The sequence below is a fragment of the Chanodichthys erythropterus genome, chromosome 16 (assembly GCF_024489055.1).
Source record: "Chanodichthys erythropterus isolate Z2021 chromosome 16, ASM2448905v1, whole genome shotgun sequence".
Classification (NCBI taxonomy): domain Eukaryota; kingdom Metazoa; phylum Chordata; class Actinopteri; order Cypriniformes; family Xenocyprididae; genus Chanodichthys; species Chanodichthys erythropterus.
Genome location: NC_090236.1, coordinates 8,639,627 through 8,659,192, shown reverse-complemented (window position 1 = coordinate 8,659,192; position 19,566 = coordinate 8,639,627). Strand labels below are relative to the sequence as shown.

Sequence of the window (19,566 nt, the reverse complement as noted above, 5' to 3'; positions counted from 1 at the left end):
AAATATTCTCGTCGCTTTATAATATTAATATTAAACCACTGTACGCACATGAACTGATTTAGAGGTGTTTTAGTACCTTTATGGATCTTGAGAGATGAAGTGACATTACTCCCTATGAAGGCCTCATGGAGCCATTGGATTTGAACTAAAATATCTTAATTTGTGTTCCGAAGATTAATGAAGGTCTTACGGGTGTGGAACGGCATGAGGGTAAGTAATAAATGACAGAATTTTCATTTTTGGGTGAACTAACCCTTTAAGATGAACACAAACAAAGTTTTTTATAAAAATAAATAATCTGGGAATGTTTTATAACGCAAGCTCATGTGTTCCTAAAAGTATAAGCATCAAACAGCACAAACAATAACTACAGTAATCCATACGACCCCAATGGATGAATCAATGTCTTCTGAAGTGAAACGATACGTATTTGTAAGAAAAATACCAAATATGGTAACACTTTAGAATACTGATCCTTCATTAATGAATAACTACACAGGAACAAATGAATAATGCATTATTAACACTCTAGTAACTACTATTAACTAACAATAAACTCTGATTAATGAATTAGTAAGTAATAGTGCTCAGTTGAAGGTGGTAGTTCACTATTAACTAATCAGTAACTACTGTTTTTTCATACCTCCCAAAGAACTACTATATACAGGTTCATAATTAACATGAATGATGCATAATGCATAATTAATTCTAGAGTAAAGGCCTTGGTAGGTTATGTAATGACTGAAGTATTACTTAAGAAGGAATTACTAATTATTTGGATCAGTATTCTAAAGTGAAAAACATGATAACTCTCTAGTAACTATACTGTAGTCATTGTAAACTTTTGATGTTTTTGTATGTTTTTGTACAGTAATTCCTTATGATATATTTGGTAACACTTAAGTAATTACTAGTGGGTTACCATGATCTTCACTTTAGAATACTGACCCAAATAATTAGTAGTTCCTTTAGAAGGATGTAGTAACACTTGAGTAATTACTAGTGCGTTACTATGATCTTCACTTTAGAATACTGATCCAAATAAGAAGTAGTTACTTTAGAGTTATATAACTCTTGAGTTATTACTATCCAATACTTTACAAAAACCTCAAAAGTTTACAATGACTTCAGTAGTTGCTAGAGAGTTATCATGCTTTTCACTTTAGAATACTGATCCAAATAATTACTAATTCTGTCTTAAGTATTTGGTAATACTTCAGTCTTTACTCTAGAATTAATTATACATTATGCATTATTCACATTAATTACGAACATGTATATAGTAGTTCTTAGTAGTTCTCTGGGAGGAATGAAAAAAACAGTAGTTACTGATTAGTTAATAGTGAACTACCACCTACAACTGAGCACTATAACTTACTAATTCATTCATCAGAGTTTATTGTTAGTTAATAGTAGTTACTAGAGTGTTAATAACGCATTACTCATTTGTTCCTGTGTAGTTATTCATTAATGAAGGATCAGTATTTTAAAGTGTTAGCCCAAATATTTTAAAATTTTAGGGTTGAGAGTTCATGCTTGACGTAATTGAAGCGTGATGTAGGCTAAGCGTGCCGAGAAACTCACGCGAAGTGTCACGCGGATGTCGGATGCTGTCGACTCTCATGCAGGCGCTGGTGACAGTTGGTCGGAAGCGAAAAAATGAATAGGCTGAAACATGAGAAAAATTCTGGGCATACTGTATTTTCTTACAGAATAGCAAAGGGATTCCTTCTTAAGATTCATCAGAAACAACTGATGAGGAGAAACAACAAGAGGAGGAGGAAGCCAAGCGAGAAACAACAACAACAACAACAACCAAAAAACGGACAAAACGTGTTACTTTCTATCAGGACTTTAGAATTTTAAATGAAAAGTTAATTTTAAAAAATGAATAAATGAATAATAAGTGTTGTAGACCTGTTTTTAATAAAGTTGTTTTTCAAACAAAGGTTTCAAAGTCAGTGATATCAGATTGTTTGCGCTTTATTTATTTATTTATTACCCTGTAACTACATGAAACAAGAGTGTAACAAGCACCACTTTAATTTAAGGCCCACAGTGTCATACCCTGTAACTACATGAAACAAAAGTATATTTCCCCATGTAATAAAAAAGATTGCAATAGTTCTTTCTACTTGCCTTGAAACAACTTAATCAGTGCACTTTCTTGCTAAATTGCTCTTAAGCATAAGATTGTTGTCTATCATAATAGTATAAGTACCCCTTAGTTCTAAAATACTTAGCCTACAGTATAAATAATTTGTTATTTTCCTGGTTGTTACCTCTTTATTACCAAGACTTTACATACTGTTCCCCTATACTTACACGTTCTTACTTTAGGCTATAGGTACACTATAATTACCGAAAGTTACGCTGTAAATTTGTTGTAATTATGCAGTACTTTCCGGGCTGTAATCTAAAGCGTTACCCAAAACTTGCTTATAACAACTTGCTCAACTTCCTTCCTTTCTCACAGCTATGGCGTTGTAATAAACCACTTATGAATTCAGCAAAATACATTTCACACATTTAGCAGCACATTCTGATACTTGCATCCAGTGCTGCCAATTTAGCGATGTCTTGGACAAACCTTATTCCGTGACTTACCCACTGATCTATATTTATATTAATATAGTTCAGTGGACTCACCAGTATGATGTCATAGCAACATTTAGCAGTTTTAGCCACTTTCAAGATGCACATAGAAGTTAGCCTACAACAGGCTAAAAAGAGAACATTCTGCTAAGTTGCCTGGAAATGGTGTGACATGTCACGTGAAAGAACTAATCACAGCTCAGCTCACTCTGTGGAAGAAACATGAGCATTAAACAAAGAAGAAAACTTTCCAGTTCTCAGTCAGCCGGGGCTCAAACAAGAAACACTTACTCAGAAAGAAACACAAGACACACCTAGGCTACTCAGAGTGTGTTAGTGTATATTACACTCATGAAACAAAAGTTAATCAGAATGAATGAAGGATGAGAAATGGTAATATCCTTATTTAGATCACAACAACTACAGGAACCACACACATGATGTTTAATGGTCATATTACCTACAGAGGTTTTCAAACCTGTCCTGGAGGACCTTCGTCACTGCACGTTTTGTATGTCTCCCTTATCTAACACACCTGATTCAACTTATCAGCTCAGTAGTAGAGAATGCAAGACCTGAAGTGGGTGTGTCAAATAAGGGAGACTAAAATGTGCAGGGCTGGGGATCCTCCAGGACAAGGTTGGAAATCCCCTGACCTACAGTAAAGATTAAACCACATAAAATAAAATGCCAAACCAACAGCATATGCAAACAAATGATGCTTGATCCTCCAGAACTAACTTCTCTTTTCTGGGCTTCTTTTTGTGTGCAATGACTTCAGTCAGCTATTTTGGTGGTTAGTGGATGTGAGTCAGTTGCCCTCACTTCCTACTAACATTTCACAACCACAAAGTCCCACAACATTTTGTCTTGTATTTTAAACAGTATAATTACATGTATGCATTTTGCAAAAGCTTTTATCTATGGAAGCCCAATTGCGTGATGTAAAGTCAGAATTGCGAGATATAAACCCGCAACTGTGTGATATAAAATCACAATTCTTAGATATAAACTCGCAATTGTGAGAAAAAAAAGTAAGAATTGTGACTTTATAACACAATTGTGAGAAAAAAAGTCAGAATTCTGAGATAAAAAGTCACAATTACTGTTTTTTTTTTTTATTATTATTTACTGGCGGAAACTGATATCCCACAATCCTGTGCTTTCCGGTCTGTGACAGCTGAGCTAAAAAATAAAGATGGCGTCTGAAAGTTGCAGTTGGTGGACAATGTACATTTTTGACAAACGTTTTCCACTTTTTATGTCATCTATATCAATTAATTTCTATTGTAGTAATTAAATATTCACTTAGTTATCACCAAAGCTCTCTCTTTTTTTGCTGTAGATCATTACACCGCTGCGTCACCTCAGAGGTCTGTCTGAAATCGTGAGGTACCTTCATGCGTAATCGCTGCCTACAAAGTCGTTGGCTGACATTCCAGCTGCCCAATTTTTTGGATGTGTGGCTTAAAAGTTCAAATCATTTCAGCATACAAGACTGACATGTGTAGCCTACTGAGGGTAGATCATCTCATGTGGTCAGAATACAGTGTTTTTACATTTGGTCAGATACATTATTGATGTTTTAGCTGATGCTTCCAAAGCAGCTGATCCCATTTAATTTTCAAAATTTTGTTTGTTTTGACCCCGTTTCTACCTGTATTTAGCACTTGTAAACTGAATCACAGAAAATGCTTAATACCAGGTGGAAAGACCCAGCCAACACAGCCAACATAATGGTCCCATGGCAACTGTCTATATGGATTTCATGCAGGATTGCACTTGCCAAGTGGGTCCCAAATGGGCAACATGTGCAAGGTGCAAGATTTACTGTAATGTCTCCATCTGGTGGCCAACCACAGCAATTCTTCATACTAAAATAAGCAATAATATACCCGTTTGACAGCAGAATTGTTGAAGAAAAACTACATTTCCCATAATGATATAAAGAAAATCCACAAATCAGGAAGTCAAAAACCTTTTAGTTAGAGTTGCCTTCACCTCACACACATATTTTTACAGATCTACAATCATATTCATCAGACAGGACTCAGATTGAGTACTCAGGACTCAGACAGGAACATCATCATCTCTTCTGATGGAAACATTCAGGCCATGTTACATATGTTAAGATATAAAGTAATAAATATTTGTTTAAATCAGGGGTCTCCAAACTCGATCCAACCCCATTTAAACACACCTGAACCAGCTAATCAAGGTCTAATTAGGCAAATTTCCAGGCAGGTGTGTCGAGGCAAGTTGGAGCTACAGGACAGTGGCCCTCTAGGAGACCCCAGGTTTAAATGGACGAGAAACATATTGCATAAATAAGATACAATGTCGCCACCTAGTGGTTATCAGTCAAAATGCACTAATTTACATGATCTAGCCACTGAAGTTATAAGTAGGTGGGTTGTGTTTGTATTGATTTTCTTATTCTTCATTAAGTTTAAGCTCTAGAATTGTATGAGCAATAAAGTTAGCAAAATAATTTTAATTCGTTTAATTCTTTGCGTTGCAAAGTTATTGGTGAATTCAACAGCATGGCATCTTTTCCCAAACTGATCTATTTCCTGAACACAATGTGTGTTGTGTACAAGCAAATCCACTGGAAGCAAAGAGCTTAGAACCCAAGAGGCGACACTTCAGCTGTGTCTCATTTCATTTAATTTCAAAGGCTGCACCTCAAGAGGACGAATCCTGTGAAGGATGCGGTGTATGGAGTGTCCTTAGCCAGAATTAAACGAGACATCCTTCGTAGGACACACAGGCAGGAAAGGAAACAGGAAGTATATCGTTGCTATGCCAACGCGTTCACGGCAGCCTCCTTGCGCTCTCAGCGAATGAATGAAAATTATTAGCAAATTTGTATGTAATTTGAAAATAAAATGTATTTGTTTTATTTTGGTTAATGCTTGAGGAGCTGGCTTATGTACAACATATATCCGTTACAGAGGCAAAAGAACAGGATATTAGGAAGAACAAAGTTTAAAACAAAAACAAGCATGAAACTACTTACATTTAAACACATCTTCGCTTGTATGTACATTTGCCGGCGCCGCCATTTAGTGTTTATTTTTTTTCAAATAAATGATGGTTGTTAACAGCGATGCAAAGAATTGTGGGCTATCTGCAGCAGTGAAGGATACACCTCATGTATGCTCCGAATTCCTGTGAAAGAAGGACGCATTCCAAGGTCGTGTTCGGAGAGTCCTACTTACTTTTCTGAAACGATACAGCCTCAATGACGTATGAAACCTTTGAATGCGACCTCTGGAGGATGCAGCCTTTGAAATGAGACACAGCTTTTGTTACTTTTTGGGTAACAGCCACTAGATGGCGCTCCGGTAGCGGGGCCGCCATTATGGGCTGAAAATACTAACTGGACCATAGAATCCTTCACATCTTACGCACCCAAAATCAGCGAATTTCACTGCCAAATCAGAAGCGCAATAGAACAGTTTTTTAAATTGTATTACTCCCACAGTAAATGTTGCATTGTCTTATATATGTTTTATTTTTTACCAGTTGTGGAATCCAACCATTCATCCATCTGAGGTAACGTCGTTAGCTTACTTTATTGAGTAGTTCCATTTTATGCAACTTTACACATTTATTAATAGTAAATTAATAATTAATAAATTTAAGATCATCATGTCTGCAGCGAACAATATATTTTAGACCCAGTGGATAATAATAATTTCTAGGTCTGAATTGAAATAGGCTATATTGTACGTTTTAATGGATCACGCTACAAACATAATATAACATCTAGTGGCTGTTAACCAAAAAGTATCAAAGTGTCGCTTCTTGGGTTCTAAGCTCTTTGCTTTGACTTAAGTCTTAAGCTAAGAGAAAGGGCGGGGTTGACCTCATTGCCATGGAGCAGTGGTTTCCAAACTGGGGTAGCTACGTGAGGTGACAAAAGGGGGTACGCGAACAAATGCTGAGTAGTTCATTTAATTTTAACTTAAAATAATATTAAAATCGAGCATGTATTTCTAACTGCCAAATGTTCAGTCATTTCTAACTATCGTAAAACCAGTACATTTAATCAAATTACTTCATCATTTGCAGCCAAAAATGACTGTATCCACACATATGATAGATTGCGTGTAGTCTGCTGTCTTAAATCACACTAAATTACTGTCGTTCTCGACAATGCACCTTTTTAAAAGTGGGGATTTAGCACTTACTCGCATGTAGAACAAATAGACACAGATAATGGATTAATTTCGATTTAAGACTCGTACTTTCTCCGATACAAAAACATACCTTGTGAGAGTTCTTGCATTTAATGATGATAACGAGCAAGAATGCAGTTGTTCCCAAATATCCTCGACTGCAAACGTGACATTATTAAACAGGTCAAAAAATAAAATGTACATTTTAAACACAGTACTGTCAGTATTTACTCTATTTTGAAATTAAATAATATTTCTGACGAAAACCACAGCAGAACTACAACACACGTCTGTGTTTCGCAAACAATTCTGAACGAATCGCGAGAGTCAATGATTCAATGATTCATTCACAGCCACTTGCTTCATTACTGAATGAATGACTCGATGACTCACTCATAAAAACAGTGACCTGCTGCCACCTACTGGCGGTTTTAGTTTAATATTTAAAAGTTTTACTTAGTTTTACCATCATTGCATATTTCACTATTGAACATTTTTTATTTAAAACATTATCTATTTTATAAAGTTATTCATAAAGGTAAAGAAAATGCACTCGAAAATCAATTTAGGGGGCAAATATTGAACTTTGGGTTTGGGCTAAATTACTGCACTCCACAGGTCAAAGTTTGAACTAATTGTTATATAGAGCACGTGACGTCACCGTCGACCGCTATGACTGCGGTCACGTCCACTGAGTGGCAAAAGACTGAGCAGCAGCATTGGTTTTCAGCGTAAATGTCGCGAAAAACACACAAAACACATTCAAAACGGGAAAGAGCTTTGTGATTGACTGTACAAATAGCTTTGACACAAACCCTGAGGTATATATTTAAAGACCGCCGAAAGCTACAGAAAAAAGAAGCAAATGGATCACTGTAATTCACAGAAACAACCTGACTCCAGCAGATAAACATGGATTTAATCATTTTGTGTCAAATTGTTGGATTTTGAGGTAAAATCATACCGTATATATTGTATTGTTATATATTATGTTGACAACTCATCAATTAGATATTTTCCATCTTATATTCTGCATAATTGGGTGTTTTTAAATAAACAACACTGACAAAAACTATACTATAAAACTATATATGTTTTAAGGCTGGACAATATGACGATATAACATTGATATAAGTGATTACGCGGATTTAAACCTATTTATATTGTAGTTATATAAAATATTCACAGGCAGATTTGCTTTATGTATTTCGAAATCAGGCACATATAAATGTCAGGAAACACGACTCCTGGCTGCATGTCAATATCCATGGATTAGGTTTATTTGACAATTTGTAAGGAACACATTAAATTCCAACCTTTAGTGTAATTCGTCAGTTTTACTCGCGTTTTCGCAGTTTCCTCTATTAAATCCAGTCACGCAGCAGCTTTTTTTGCCACTCAGTCCAGCTGAGGGAGCGCGCTTTCGGCGGGAAAGTGACGTCGATGCATACCCTCTATACTAGCATATTGCATATAAAAATTAGTTCAAAACTTTGACCTGTGGAGGGCAGTAATACAGGAATTCAAATAAAGAAGAAGAAGAGAGCTAGTTCAAGATGAGCATTTATGGTTCAAACTTATATCATTTTCAAATTTTTTTCAGAAAATGAGCGATGGTTTCTCTAGATAAGACCCTTATTTCTCATCTGGGATCGTGTAGAACAATTTGAAGCTGCAGTGAAACTAATTTTGACCTTCAACTGTTTGGTGCCCATTTAAGTCTACTATATGGAAAAAAAATCCTGGAATGTTTTCATCAAAAACCTTAATTTCTTTTCGACTGAAGAAAGAAAGACATGGACATCTTGGATGACATGGGGGTGAGTAAATTATCAGGAAAGTTTATTTAAAAGTGGACTAATCCTTTAAGTTTTCTTGCATTTATTTCTCCTGATAATTCATGGTTTATGTAATCTGTTTACGTGTTCCACTCCTGGGACCCGTAACATTATGCTGCCTTCATGTGTTTGATAATTCCCTCTTCTTAAGTCGTGATTACGAAATTGGAGGCCGTTCATGTGCAATATATTACCTTGGAAACTCGATTCCGAGAGCACGTGAAGGCAGCATTAACACACATAGACCACAGGACATTTTGAGGACGTGCACTGATGGATACTTCAAAAAACATGGCCTCCAGGGGCCGTATTCACAAAACATCTTAAGGCTAAAAGTAGCTCCTAACTTGCTGATTTAGGAGAAACTAAATCAGAATAATGGGCATGTCAGTCCTAATTTTAGGAGTCATAAATTTTTGCTCTAAGAGTATTTCACAAAGCATTTCAAAAGCGCTAAAACTAGCTCCTAAGTCAGTGAAACGTTAGGAGTAGTCAAGAGGACTCTTAAATCACTAAGACCAAATCACAAACAATCCTAATGCACCCAAAGACACTGTACACCATTGAGGCAATAGTGATAAAGCCTTAGGTGCTGAAGTTTTTCTTCATACATGCAATACATTTTGATTTTTAGATATGAATCTATGATGAGACGGCAAAAAAAACTTTAACAAATAAGTAAATATTGTCTGATTACCTGTGGCAATAGTTTTCATGAGACTTACAAATGATTGAATAGAGTAAAAAAAAAAAATAATAAAATATATATATATAGATATATATATATATATTTATATATATATATATATATATAGTATATAAGCATATTTGGTGTGCTGTCCAAGGGGATCGAGGGCTCAGAGCTTGGAATTTAGCCCAAATTTCTCATATCCCCAGGAGGTGAAGAGATTCAACCAGAATAGCAGTGTTTATGAAAAAAAATTGCCTACCATATTATTAGCCGTATTATCAATGCAAAAAAAAAAAAAGCATAGAGTCGGTGTACATACCTTAAGGAACCCGAGTAATGGCACCTTTAACTTTTAAAACAATCATGGATATTCCAGATAAGGTAACTTTAAGATCATAATCATGAAACTACACACAGGATAAACAAAGACAAATTAAGTACAGAACTCAGCAGAGAACAAGGTCATGTTTGAAACAGTAACAGCCATCATCATTACAAATTAAGTCACAATTATACACTTTCAGAAAAAAATGGTACAAAAGCTGTCACTGGCGCAGTGAATGAAATGAATATCCACCCCAAAACCAAAACAATAAAGAGTCCAGGATTGTGGTGAAGGAGAGGCAGACCAGGTAGAGGGATGGAGGGCCAGGCCCATGAAGTGGGAGAGAACCTGGATCATGGCCTGGACTCTGGAGCGGTGGTGGACCTGGACCGTGGAGCAGTGGAGGGCAAAGCGCCGCATCCACTGGTATTTGGTACATAGACCCTCCCCTCGAGTGGTCATGATATGAGGGGGTTCTGCCGCGTTCAGGCACTGGTGTGGCGGCCTTGACGGCTGGAGGCTCTGGTGTGGTGGCCATGCTTGTGCATGGTATGTTTAAAATGTATTAAAATCTTTTAACATATCTTAAAAAAACACAGTATATACTTTTTTACATATTTTTTACATTTTTACATATATTCATCCTCAGCTATGAATGACCAGGTTGTCTCCCATGTGAGGATTTACTCACTATTGAATAAATTGTATGGTCTGTTTCAGTGGGAAATAATGGTTTTTGGTGTTGTCCTATTGTACTGTAGGTGGTGCTGGGGTGATTTTCTGTTTGTGCCTGTGCCCGTATCTGTGAATGTATGTATATATAGTAAGTACATAAAAATTAAATACATTCATTTCACTTGCCTTCTGATACATCACCGAAGTATCTATCAAAATCTATTTGTTTGTCTGTCTAAGGATTTGTATGAAAGTGTCTGCGCAATAAAAAAATGTGAATGTCTTCTTCTATTTCTTACCTCAGGATTGGGCATGTTCTGACTGTTATTGGGAGTTTGTTTGTGATCTTCTGTAAACCCATAGACAGTTTGGGGATTTGTTGATTTCTCCAACATCTCCAGGGGTCTTTGCTCTTTATTTTTTGGCTGCAGAACAATCCAATCAGTCACAAACCCTTCTGTACATGCACATTTACATTCACACTATGGCTAATAGTATGTGGACACTGAGTAGGATTGATGCATTTCCAGTTATTCTACAGCATAAATTGACATTCTAGAGAATTATGTGTTAGGATTCATTAATTCAGCATTTAATATCTATGATGGCTGCACAAAATAATGTAAAGCTTACCTGAACTTGTGCATATATTGTATAATCCTCCTCTTCTTGGGCACCTAAGAGATTTAAAATAGTATAATTTTAAAGAATCCATTAATGTCACCACAGAAAGTGTAAATGTGACTATTGGTGTGTGTTATTTGCTTTTCCCCCAGTCAGCGATGTCAGTACCTATAATAATATTGAGGATACAGTCCTTTTTATTTCATTAAGACACAAATACCTTTTTTACGCCTCTTGTTAGAGCAGCATATTACAGAAACTGCAGCAAAAACCAACAGTGGAGCAACAGCGATGATCAACAGCCAATGAAGAGGAAAAGTCCTGTCATTTTCTTTGGGATTCTGTGCTGAAATTCAAGACATCACATTAACAATTACAGCCATCAGAACACTCATACTCAAAGAAATGAATTATAGATGATGTAAGGTATTTACTTGAGGTGTGCTCATGAGGTGCACAAATGGGGTTAATATCTATGGTGTCATTCTTCCAGCTGACTGGGTTGCTATAGTTACAAACAATTATGTTTTCTATACAGTGCAGAGTTAGAGTCTGCATTTCAAAAGATGTCACTTGCACTTGACTGCAGTTGTTGCTCTGGTAGCTGGTGCTGAGTTTAAGGACATGACCACTACATGTGACATCCACAATACAGGAGTTAACACTGATCATAGTGGCATTCCAGTTTAGAACAGGAGAATCCACTGGATCTGAAATATATTTAAGAAAACTTTGCATGAAGAAAGGTTAAAGGACTTGTCGAAGAGCATGCTGAATATGCAATGCAATTGTCACAGACATTGTTATTTTGGTCTTAGTTTCATTTTAATTAACTTTTAGTTTGTTTTCATTTGTTTCCTGATTTCCTTTGTCTAGTTTTCCCACCACTTATCAGTTTATCAGATTACCTGTTCTTGGATTTAACTTTGGATTTTATTAAAATTGTTTGCCCCAATCTTCATCTTGCGTGCTTTACCACACCCCTTGCTGACAGAAATAAAGAAAATTATTCTGGTGCGTTTCTGTTGCCCTACTGGTGAGTGAGCAGACTTTCTATATGACTCTTTCTTAGATTATTTTTAGAAGACGTGAGCTGATTTCTGCTCATCACACTAAAACAACCACTGTATCACAATTTCTTTGCAAGTTGGCCTCACATTTTAGTTAATGTAATTTACTTGCTTCCATTTCCATATAATAATAATTTTTGTCATTGCAAATTTGAGATTAAAAAATACATTGTAAACTTTTACTGCAAGTAGATTCACAACTAACAGTCCCCCCATTCTGTGGTTTCTGCTACATCGTAAGACAGATTCTCTTGATATTCTGACCTGAAAAGGTCATAACCAGAAAAGAAATGAAAAATTGTCCAACAATCACCTATAACTGATACGTTGTGTTCAGCAACAACTGAATCTTCGAGTCTTGTTGCTCTTGCTGTATAGAGTCCACTGTCTGTCTTCTGCATGTTCTTCAGTGTGAGAGAGAAGGTTTCAATGCTAAAATCCACTCTGTCCTTATATGAACTGTGGGGATATTTTAAATTTCCAGACTGATTATCAAATCTGACTATGTGGTTTAATTTATCATTCATCCAGACTAATTTATTAAAGTGTAACAGTATTTTATTTTTTATGTCCAGTTTAACAGAGTCCCCTGTCCGTACAAACACGTGGTTTCTGGATGCTGTGGAGAGAAGCAAGAAGAAATGTTATTTTTAAAGAATGCATCATGCCTAGGTTTACCTGATTCATATACACCAATCAGGCACAGCATTAGGACTACCTTCCTAATATTGTGTTTGTCCCCATTTGCTCCCTAGTGAAAAAATAGTATACTTACGCACAATTTATTTGTATGTACTTTAGTATAATTAAATGTATTTGTGGCACACTATAAATTGGTATACCTAAAGTCTGCTAAATTGGAACAACTAATTTTGTACTAAATGCATTTTAGTTGTCCAAAAGCAGTGCTGAAGTTCAACTAAAGTTGTATTAAATTGTTTGTGCTAAAGTGGAACTATTCCAAGTATACTTAAGTACACTTTAAATATACTCTTGTATTTAAGTTTTGAAATGCAGAATTCACTCAGCATAAACTTTAAATGTATTTTGGTGACATTAGAATTGCAATTCAATTACATTGTAAGAGTGTTGAACATACATTAATATTATACTGATAACAAACTTTTAGTGATTTTAAAACACATTGCAATGGCATTCCAAGTTAACTTGTAGTGCATGGCATCATTATAGTGTGCTTCAAATAGACTACAATAAAGTAATTTTTATAAATCAAGTTACAGCTTTAGAATATGCCTTTTACAGATAGCCCCAGTACACCAGTAACTTACTTATCCAGTGAGACAATGGGAACAGATTTATATGTATATTGAATACAGGAAACCAGTACGGGCTGGAATCGAAACGGGGTCACGCGGGCCGCTGTCGCGCAAGAGCACTCGGCTTAACTGTTGCGCCACCACACAGATATAAACTACGCTAAACTGGTGTGTATGTTCTCTCTATACTGTTACAAGTACAGCTATAAGCGCGCTGACATTATTAATGACAACTATTAATGACAGCACAGATTATATGGATTAAAAGACTGTGAATAGACACAGTAAGTGGTGCGTGAAAATAAACGTGAAACCTGTTGCTATACAACACGAACGTGCAATAAACTTTAAGCTGTTTAAGAAATAAAACCATTAGACGCAACACTAAATATCAAGAATGTTTTGCTTCCCTTTTACCTGACATTATCTGTCATTAAGGCAACATGAAGCAATTGCATAAACCGGCACATTAGTTTTATTCTTGTGCGCGCACTAAAACAATTGTGAAAAAAGAAAAAAAAAAAATGTGAACGTGCAGATCTGCTTGTGCAACTTGTGTTTCCGTGTGTGCGGATGAAATATAATACGTAACATTCCTCTGCCGATTGTGTGCGCTTCAACTCAATGCACCACAACTTCTGACAAAAACACAATTAAATGATTTGGCGGTCTTGCGAATTTATATGTGACGCATAAATTAAAATTATTTACTTTTCATGCAGTAAACGTTTCTGGATTTATTTGACATTTTAACTTTCTGAGTATTTTTTTAAATTATTTGTTGTTGCTCAGGATCAGTTTAATAAATTTAATTTATTAATTTAACAATTCATAACATTTTGACAGCCCAAAGGGCTGCAGTCCATATTTCGAAGTGCAAATAAGGGCCATTAAAGTAGCATTAATGGGAAAAGTGTATAGGTGCATTGAAGTGCAATTAGGGATACACTAATGTAATAAAACTTCTGATCAGGGACGTGAATTTCATTCACCATTTCAAACTATATGTTGTTTTCTTTATTTGTCATAATTACAAATATTTACTATAACTACTTTCTATGGCTATATCTGTTTGCAACCATGCAAAATTGTGAAAAGTGCTATATTGAATTAAATTAAACAATAGCCTACCTGATATTCAAAGTGTGAGCAAATTATTAAAAAAGGCAAAGGTCATAATTATAAAACTTACTTATGATTATTTTTTGCAACTCAAAACAGATTTCCTGTAAACTTTTATCTAGGCCAATACTATTGTTTTATACTAAACAAGTAGAACTCTAATACTGTTCACTAATTGTATTTATTCATAACAGGGCAACATTCAACAAAAATAAATTACTGAAGTAAAAATGTAACAAATGAAATTATTTTATTTGCAAATTTCTCATGGTTATGTCTGAGCTGTAGGCAAAAGTTTAAAAAGGTTTAAAAATTCTGCCCTTACAGCCAATTAGCAGAAACAAACTAGATGTTTCAGTTCATACCTCGTGTTTTCTGTGGTTTGCACAAAAAAATAAGTCTCATCTAAAAAAAATTATATAGCATTATCTAAAAATAATTTGATCATTCTCGGATTTGAAATACATGGTGAGACGTGTCTTTGGCTACAATGACTTTCTAGACTCTAAAGTTTCCTTCTGACAAATGTGCCAAAACATTCAACACAGATTCATAGTGTGCACTCCAGTGAGTTCGGCTGTTTAGCAAAAGTACAGCAAACCGATTGTTGGTGAGTGTGATGGCATTGGCTTTATAGCGTGTTCAAAACATATCAATCATTGTGGTTCAGCCAATAGTAGGACATTGGGGCAGGCCAATGGGGGTCAAGGTTTAGCTTCAGTAGTTACAGTGTTTTCAAGTCATGTCAGAAAGAATGTATTTAAAATGCACATGAACATCAGCACAACTCATAATTATGAGTTAATTTCCTTAAGAGTTTCCGAGTTAAGTACGTGATGGTGAGAAAACATGTCAGAGGCAATAGATGCAGAGTCTGAAACCCTACCACAATGTATTTAAAATAGGCCTACATTCATTTCACACTAACTAAAAACCCATTAATGTACAGTAGTCAGCATTTGAAGTGGATCAAAAAAGTTAATCAAAGTTGTCCTTAGAAGAAGATTTTAGATTATGATTTTCAGATGTCGACTATTTAGAGACATACTGACAAAAGTATTTTAATTAAACTTTATTTGCAGTTCTTCTTTATTGGACAATGCACAATGCATATTTACATTTATTCATTTATTTCTAAATATTAAGCATAAAATGTGTTTAATATCACTATTAGTAAGGATAGTATGATCACTGTATAATTTGAATGCAAGATATATAATTTGTACTAAAGTATACTTGCAATAGTTCCACTTTAGCATAATCAAATAAGTATATCTTTAGTTGGACCTCAACACAAAAATACTTGTTCCAGTTTAGCAGACTTTAAGTGTACCGATTTAGTATACTAAAAGTTCAATTGCAGGGTATTTACATTAAGTATGCAAACGTAAATGCAATTGTAGTACACTTAGCATAAAATAAATGTATTTTAAATAGATTTTAGTATATTTATTTTTCACTAGGGCTGCCAAAACAGCCCTGACCTGTTGAGGCATGGACTCCAGACCCCTGAAGGTGTGCTGTGGTATCTGACACCAAGATGTTAGCAGCAGATCCTTTAAGTCTGGTAAGCATGCGTGCGAGGTGGGGGCTCCATGGATCAGACTTATATTCAGCACATCTCACAGATTTTCAATTGGATTGAGATCTGAGGAATTTAGAGGCCAAATCAACACCTCAAACTCGTTGTTGTGCTCCTCAAACCATTCCTGAAGCATTTTTGCTTTGTGGCAGGGCGCATTATCCTGCTGAAAGAGCCACAGCCACCAGGGAATACCATTTCCCTGAAAGTGTGTACATGGTCTGCAGCAATGCTTAGGTAGGTGGTACGTGTCAAAGTAACATCCACATGGATGGTAGAACCCTGACTCATCAGAGCAGGACACCTTCTTCCATTGCTCCATGGTCGAGTTCTGATGCTTTCAGCATTGGACAGGGGTCAGCATGGGCACCCTGACTGGTCTGCGGCTATGCAGCCCCATATGTAACAAACTGCGATTCACTGTGTATTCTGACGCCTTTCTATCAGAACCAACCAGGATATACTTTTTAAACAATTTGAGCTACAGTAGCTCATCTGTTGGATCGGACCACACGGACCAGCCTTCGCTCCCCACATGCATCAAGGAGTCTTGGCCGCCCATGACCCTGTCACCGGTTCACCACTGTTGCTTTCTTGGACCACTTTTGATAGATACTGACCACTGCAGTCTGGGAACACCCCACAAGAGCTGCAGTTTTGGAGATGCTCTGACCCAGTTGTTTAGCCATCACAATTTGGCCCTTGTCAATTTCACTCAAATCCTTATGCTTGCCCATTTTTTCCTGCCTTAACACATCAAATTTAAGGACAATGGCTGCATCCGAAAACCTAGGCAGCTGACTTGCTGCCTTGCTGCCTTATCAGGCAATGACTTGTAAGACAGCATTTGTGCATGACACCTCATGAAATTACTACAGTAGTAATTTCTTGCTAGAAATTAGGGCTGGGCGATATGGCCAAAAAGTCATATATCTGTATTTTTTTGGCTAAATGGCGATATGCGGTATATATCTCGGTATTTTCTACATTTTTCTATTTGGATTTAGAAAAAAAATCTGTATTTACTTTTCAAAAATCTTAATTTAACATCCTGCCTAATGTTGTCCTACAAATATTGTTTATAATATTGATAGCTATTAATACAATAGGGAATGTAACATGTAGTGTGGCACACCTATTATAATAGGCCTACAGTATGTGCAAAAAAGAGAAACTTACTTTATATTCTAACATTGTAACATTACAATCTAAAAATAAAAATAATGTTTTTAAAGCAGAAGTTAAATTCACTAGACCAAAAATTAAAATAAAAACAAAAGCACAGACTAATTAGCTATAATACGTAACATATTATTAGATGCTATCATAAAAATACACTTACTTGTAGGTTTAAAATTTTACATCTGGCACATTTATTATTCAACAACAAACATTTTAGCAAAATGTACATTTTAGTCAGAAATATGGTGATCCCATTCTATTGAGCTCCGTCTGTTTGGCGCGAATGTGCGCGGCGGCACTCGTTCACGGAAGTCTGTGAAGTTTAGAGGAGAATGAGATTCGCTAACAGAAGGCTTGTCCACTCCTGACAGCAATATGGAAATATTTTGACTTTATACAGATGGTGAATATACCTGTGAAATGTAAGTTATGCACTGAGGAAAACACCACATCACAAAAGCATTAAACAGCGCGAGTAGCCTATCTGTCAGCAAATTAACCCAGCCAGCAATGACACGTGGGGCCCAGATGGGTTAACTACGGGTTCCATGGGTACTGTGTGGGCATGGGCTTTGGCTGGGTGAAATCAGCGGGTCCCATGTAGGTTTTGTAGTACGAGTCCCACATAGGAAGCCCATATGAGCTGATTACATGGGCCCCATAAGGGACAGGCATGGGCCAAGTGGGCATTGGTTTGAACTGGGAATGCACATATGGGTCCTGCATAGAATTTTTATGGGCCAAGTGGGCATGGGTTTGAACTGGGAACACATATATGGGTCTTGCATGACATATTTATGGGCCAAGTGGGCATGGGTTTGATCTGGGAACACATATATGGGTCTTGAATGGCATATTTATGGGCCAAGTGGACATGGGTTTGAACTGGGAATGCACATATGGGTCCTGCATAGAAATTTTATGGGCCAAGTGGGCATGGGTTTGAACTGGGAACACATATATGGGTCTTGCATGACATATTTATGGGCCAAGTGGGCATGGGTTTGAACTGGGAACACATATATGGGTCTTGCATGACATATTTATGGGCCAAGTGGGCATGGGTTTGATCTGGGAACACATATATGGGTCTTGAATGGCATATTTATGGGCCAAGTGGACATGGGTTTGAACTGGGAATGCACATATGGGTCCTGCATAGAAATTTTATGGGCCAAGTGGGCATGGGTTTGAACTGGGAATACATATATGGGTCTTGAATGGCATATTTATGGGTCAAGTGGGCATGGGTTTGAACTGGGAATGCACATATGGGTCCTGCATAGAATTTTTATGGGTCAAGTGGGCATGGGTTTGAACTGGGAAAACATATATGGGTCTTGCATGACATATTTATGGGCCAAGTGGGCATGGGTTTGATCTGGGAACACATATATGGGTCTTGAATGGCATATTTATGGGCCAAGTAGCCATGGGTTTGAACTGCGTACATATAAACCGGTCCTGCATGGCATATTTATGGGCCGAATGGGCATGGCTTTGATCTGGGAACACATATATGGGTCCTGCATGGCATATTTATTGGCCAAGTGGCCATGGGTTTGAGTGATTGGTTCAGGTCCAGCAATATTATGTAATGCTCATCTACAAACAAGCATCAAAAATAAAATAAAATAAAATAAGCTTAACTTAGGATATCAAGGGGAGCCTTATCATTCAAGCTCCTCTTGGCAAAGCAAAATCTGCTCGTCACAACATGGCAGACAGAGCATCATTCTGCTTGCTTCGATGCTGGACAGGACAAGAGGAAAAAAGAAAAAAAAGAAAAAAGGACTTGCAGGAGGCCTCATCATCAATCTGTCTGCCACTTCTGTGTTGTTAGATGTCCTTGGACCAAGGAGTAGCATGTGTTTCTATCAAGGTGTAGCTCATACACCAACAATGACTGATGTGTTGGCTGTAAAAGGTACAGTAGATCTGTTTGGTTAGGCTATCTGAAGATCTTCAGGATGCATTGACATATACATGGTTTATGGTACTGCCCGCTCGACCAAATGGTAGAGCACATTTTGAGTCACTATATTTCACTGAGAGGAGTACCTAACTTAACTCAAGCTGATTGAGCCATCTCTACCATCTGGTTGAGGTATGTTATGCCAAAAAAATCCACTAGATGTCAGAGTGTCAATCAACAGCACTTGTCACAACACTTCCTCAAACATGGATGTCAGAAACAAAGAAATCACTCCTGCCATGTGAACTGTTCTTGGTGAAAATTTGCAAGGTAAGCAATTTTTTTTGACATATTACACTGTAAGAGCCCTAACTTTACAATATTATGTTACTTGGTGCCATTAAAACACTTTAGTATGTTTCAAATAATTTTTCAAAAACATGCTCAACCAAACGGTTGATTTGACACTTAAAGGTAAATGCAGAA

At 36.6% G+C, this 19,566-nt stretch overlaps 1 protein-coding gene across 1 annotated transcript in view; it reads right to left on the bottom strand.

Annotated features, from left to right (window-relative positions):
• Positions 1 to 9,457: 9,457 nt before the first annotated feature.
• The window catches only part of LOC137003144 (CD48 antigen-like), a 28,102-nt gene continuing 17,993 nt past the window's right edge, over positions 9,458 to 19,566 (bottom strand). The window contains exons 2-7 of the mRNA XM_067363190.1: positions 12,316 to 12,621; positions 11,367 to 11,642; positions 11,153 to 11,278; positions 10,942 to 10,985; positions 10,608 to 10,733; positions 9,458 to 10,435 (exon numbers count right to left, since the gene is read on the bottom strand). Coding sequence (XP_067219291.1) covers positions 10,283 to 10,435; positions 10,608 to 10,733; positions 10,942 to 10,985; positions 11,153 to 11,278; positions 11,367 to 11,642; positions 12,316 to 12,621 — 1,031 coding nt within the window. The 3' untranslated portion in view covers positions 9,458 to 10,282. The remainder of the gene's footprint in view (positions 10,436 to 10,607; positions 10,734 to 10,941; positions 10,986 to 11,152; positions 11,279 to 11,366; positions 11,643 to 12,315; positions 12,622 to 19,566) is intronic.